General features: G+C 47.3%; 1 protein-coding gene across 1 annotated transcript in view; it reads left to right on the plus strand.

Annotated features, from left to right (window-relative positions):
• Positions 1-5270, plus strand: part of FUNDC2 (FUN14 domain containing 2) — a 19642-nt gene that overhangs the window by 13463 nt on the left and 909 nt on the right. The window contains exon 4 of the mRNA XM_077780656.1: positions 2481-2612. Coding sequence (XP_077636782.1) covers positions 2481-2612 — 132 coding nt within the window. The remainder of the gene's footprint in view (positions 1-2480; positions 2613-5270) is intronic.

Below are 5270 nucleotides of genomic sequence, written 5' to 3' on the forward strand. Positions count from 1 at the left end.
TTATTAACACAGCTGCCACCTGGCCTGCAGTTCTGTTCACGTCTCTCTGTCCCTGAGGTGTCGGTTTGCAGCCTCCATCTTGATCCTTTTCCACCATTTTCTACTCCTCTAGAGCTTGGAGGACCCTGCAGGCCACATGCTTTGAGCCTCTGTTGAAGTGGCTGGGCGTGACCACATCTGTGATGTCCCCTGTAGATCTTGCTCGTGGAGCTGACCCCAGCACCACCCTGGAGGCATAGCTGTCGTGCTGTGGAAGCATCTCGTGTNGATCATGACCTGAACCGAAGTTAGACACTTAACTGACTGAGCCACCCAGGCACCCCGAACCTGTTCTCATCATAGGGAGCAAGCTCTTTTTTTTAAGTTTATTTGTTTCTTTTGAGAGATGGAGGCAGACCGAGGAGAGAGAGGATCATAAGCAGTCCCTGCACCACCAGTGCGAAGCCCAACACGGGGCCCAAACCAAAAACCATGAGATCAGGACCCGAGCCGAAGACAGGAGTCAGCTGCTCAGCCAACTGAGCCACCCCAGGCACCCCAGGGAGCGAGCTCTTTCTGCTTGGCCAGCTTGACAGTATCCCCCCTTTCGGGGACTCGCGGCTCGTCGGACTTTTGGGGATGAGTGCCAGAACTCTGACAGGCTGGCTGGAACTCTGCGCTGCCAGCCTGAATGCACAGTTTATCTTATTTTAGTTTACTTAATTTTTTTAACGTTTAATCATTTTTGAGAGAGTGTGAGTTGGGGGCTGGGGGACAGAGAGAGACAGAGACACAGAATCCAAAGCAGGCTCCAGGCTCTGAGCTGTCAGTACAGAGCCCAGTGTGGGGCTCGAACCCACAGACTGGGAGATCGTGACCTGTCTGGAGTCAGATGCTTAACTGACTGAGCCACCCAGGTGCCTTGGACTTTTTTAAAAATGTTTGTTCATTTAAAAATAACAAGAGAGAGAGAGAAGGAGGGAGGGGCAGAGAGGGAGACACAGAATCTGAAGCAGGCTCCAGGCTCTGAGCTGTCAGCACGGAGCCCAATTCGGGACTCAAACCCATGGACCGGGAGATTACGACCTGAGCTGAAGTCACAACGCTTAACTGACTGAGCCACCCAGCACCCTGGTTTATTTTTTGTGTGGATTCTTTGAGATTATGTAGATAGAGATGTCCACAAATAGCAACAATTTGCCTCCTTTCTGATCTGGCAAAGAATTTCAGTTTTTATGAGTATTAATGTTGTGTATATTGTATTGTATTGCAAATATTTTTTTCCAGCCTGGTCTGGGTGACTAACTAAATAGAGACTAGAGGAAAAGCAGCAACCCTCTGTAGGAGATTAGGGAGAGGAGAAGAGTTTCAGTTTGAGATGCGTGGAGAAATCCAGGTAGATATGATTTATCAAACTTTGGCAGAGAGAAGTGATCTTGATGGAAGATTCATTGATGGGCTGTAATCAGTCTCTTCATTCCTGGGACAACAGTAATGCATCAGAAAACAACATACTTGAGTCACTTTTTTAGCTTTATATATTTTGAGAGAGAGCACAAGTGGTAGCGGAGCAGAGAGAGAGAATCCCAACGAGGCTCTGCACTGTCAGTGAGGAGCCCCATGTGGGGCTGTGTCTCATGAGTTGGGAGATCTTGTCCTGAGCTGAAATCAGGAGTAGGACCCTTGGGGCGCCTGGGGGGCTCGTGGGTTTGGGCCCCACGTCGGGCTCTGTGCTGACAGCCAGTTCAGAGCCTGGAGCCTGTTTCAGATTCTGTGTCTCCCTCTCTCTCTGACCCTCCCTGCTTATGCTGTCTGTCTGTCTGTCTGTCTCTCTCTCTCTCAGAAATAAAACATTTAAAAAATTAAAAAAAAAAAAAGAGTCGGACCCTCAACGAACCAAGCCCCCCGATGACCTGCTCACACTGAGGTTTAGTGGTTGTCCCAGCTAAAGAGAGGTGGGCATATTCCACACGTATAATTGGATGTGTTATTCTCAGGATCCCATATATGAAATCGTTCATAAGAAATCTATGTGGAGCCATGGTCTAGAAGATGGCTTTCTGAGCAAAAGTGATGACTGTGTGACAGCCTTGTTCTGTTCACTTTGTCAGAAAACTCGGGCTTATGTTGACACTGAGGACTATAAGGTCTCTTCACCTTAAATCTTGAGTTTGAATTCTGATTTTTCTTTTGCCGTTTTATATTTTTTAACTAACTGAAAAGTCTTTGGTGAGGGATAAGAGTATAAATAAGGTAAAACCATTGCCAGTGGTCATTGAAGGCCCGTCTATTGATCCGTCATCATGCACAGGGCCTTGCACGTAGGGTGGACACTGAGATGTGGAGTGAATGTCATTGTCATGTAATGAACTGGATGGCAAAGGTCTCCAGAAATGGAAAATCAGATGGGTTTTTGATAACGTGCTTCAGCGATTAATCCTGATGAACAGAAATAACAAGCCTGTCTTTCCTATTTCTTGCTGTCATTATTGAAACTCTAGCTTGCAAACCATACCGGGTACATCAAAGTTGACTGGCAGCGAGTAGAGAAGGACATGAAGAAAGCCAAGGAGCAACTGAAGATCCGTAAAAGCAGCCAGATACCCAGCGAGGTCAAAAGCAAAGCAGAGGAGGTGAGACCTGTTTTGTTCGCCTGTGGTGTGAAAAGTGCAGGCCTTAGATGGAGCACCTTCGCCACAGGGACTTTGCTTTACAGCTGGGTCATCGGAATGTTGGTGGCCTTTATCGGTGACCGAGAATGCAAAGTGATACATGTTACACATGTGGGTGGGCCATGGCTTGAATCAGTTCTTGTAGGAACGGGGACAGTGCAGCGAATGGGCTTTGTCACCATGCACGCCGTTCTCTGAAACGTCCGTGCTTTACACGTACATAGAAGAGCCGGAGCATCCAGCCCAGAGGTGTGCAAACTTTTTTTGTAAAGGGCCAGATGATAAATGTTTCCGGCTTTGTAGGCCCTGTGGCCCCTGTCACAGCTACCGAGCTCCATCACGTAGCGTGAAAACACCCATAGGTGGTGTGCAGACAAGCGGTGTAGCTGTGTTGCGGCAAAACTGTATTCACAAACAGGCCGCTGGCTGGATTTGGGCTACAGGCTCTAGCGTGCCCAGCCCGCCCTGCCACACAGAGCTGGGTCCGGCTATACTGGCTGGTGTTTGGACATGAGAAGTCCTTCCTTTTTAAAAGCATGTATTTTGCTGCTGCTTCATGACCTCTTTTTAAAAGCATGTATTTTGCTACTGCTTTATTACCTCTAGAAATCTGTTAAATGTCCCATGAAATAAGGGCAGTGAAGTGGGGAGCAAGAAATAAATAGGAGCAAAAAATAAATAGGATCAGGGGGTCAAGAAGGTGCCTTCCACCTTCCATGGCCTGGAGTCATGCTGTTCTGGATTCACAGAGAAAGGGGATGGAATGAGTCCAGAGGAGGGATTTAGAAGTAAATTTCAACAGGCCTTGGCCTTGAAATATTGCCAAATGCTGGTAACAAAATAAAACAAGTTAAACCCAAAAGACTCAAGAGAACAGGAAAAGAATTCCAGAAGACAAGAAACAACAAATTTTTTGAAGTTGGAAAGCAGATAGATGAATAGTAAATGACTTAGCCAACTAGAAAGTACTCAACGGACAAGTCCCCTTGCCAGGCACATAATGGCAGTCCCTGTGTGGTGGTGGGTTGCAGGCCAAAGCTGGTCCTTTGCCCAGAATGGAAAGGAGCATCTCTGAGGGCCCAGGAGTACAGATAGTCCCTCCCATTCCTGTCCCCCCGCCTCAAGCTCAGGGTTATGAAAGTGACACTTTTTTCATTTTGTCAAAACTCCTTTATTATTCAGGTGTTTACAAACGCAAGAGGGACCTTGTTATAAACTAACCAAAAGGTTTGAAATGGATTCATTCCACAAAGTTGTGTTTTCCTATTCATGGCCTGGAACTGTCCTAGGCCCCCGGGATAGAGGCTGCTTCCCCCTCAGACCCATGCTCTGACCTGGGAAGCCAGGTAATGTGGAAGAGAAATTCAGTGATTAGCAGTAGAGTCGTCGGTGACTTTGGCGACAACAGCTCTGGTGGGGTGGTGGCGTTGAAGGCCTAGCTGTAGCAAGTTGAGGAATGAGTAGGAAGTAAGAAAAAGATAATGAATGGAAACAGTTACTTCAGGAATTCGTATGATTGTTTTCCTTCCCCCTGATAGTAGATGGCAAAAGACAGGGCCTCGTGTCTGGAGGACAGGCGGCACTGATGTAGGAAGAAGATGTGGACATAGTGAGAGGAAGGTGCTAGAAAGCCCCAGCAGGACAGGGTCAGGCTGTGAGCGGCTGAGATGGTTGGGAGATGAACTCCCCACTTTGCTTGAGTTCGTGAAGTGATTAGGCCGGGACACTGGCTGTGTTGTCGCAAGGGATGTTTTTTTGTTTTAATTTTTTAATGTTTATTTATTTTTGAAAGAGAGAGAGAAAGAGAGACGGAGCATGAGCTGGGGAGGGGCAGAGGGAGAGGGAGACACAGAATCCGAAGCAGGCTCCAGGCTCTGAGCTGTCAGCACAGAGCCCAATGGGGGGCTCAAACTCATGAACAGTGATCATGACCTGAGCTAAAGTCAGACGCTTAACGGACTGAGCCCCCCAAGCGCCCCATCAAAGAATGCTTTCTAAGGCGATAGTTGTACTTGGGAAAAAGAGGGAGTCTGAAGGACTTACCAGACTTCTCTCAAATGGAAATTGATAGAGCACAGTCATCGGAGCCAAAGGGTGCTGAGTTCATGTTCTGAGCTGCAGATGAGTAGACAGGAGGTAGAAGCTTTGTGAATTTGAGATATCCTTATTTTAATCATCTTCTGATGTAGTGAGGTGTGGGAATGCAAATCCGTGGCTTCTACTTGAGAGGAGGCCTCCGAGGGGAGTGGGTGTGTAGACGGACAGGTGGACTGATGGATGGACAGGATGAGTGGGTAGAGAGATTTTGGAGAAGAGGCTGTGGAATGAGCAGCCTCTGTTGGAAAGTAGGTGTCAGAGAAAAATGGAAGAAGTGAATTTGGAAACTGTAGGGGCGCCTGGGTGGCTCAGTCGGTTTAGCATTCGACTCTAGATTTCGGCTCAGATCATGATCTCACAGTTTGTGGGTTTGAGCCCCATGTTGGACTCTGTCCTGACAGTGTGCAGCCTGCTTGGAATCCTGTCTCTTCCTCTCTGTCTACCCCTCCTCTGCTCTCTCTCTCAAAAAAAAAAAAATATATATATATATATATATCAATTAAAAAAAAGAAATTAGAAACT

This window comes from Crocuta crocuta, unplaced genomic scaffold (assembly GCF_008692635.1).
Source record: "Crocuta crocuta isolate KB4526 unplaced genomic scaffold, BGI_CrCroc_1.0 scaffold1015, whole genome shotgun sequence".
Lineage (NCBI taxonomy): Eukaryota > Metazoa > Chordata > Mammalia > Carnivora > Hyaenidae > Crocuta > Crocuta crocuta.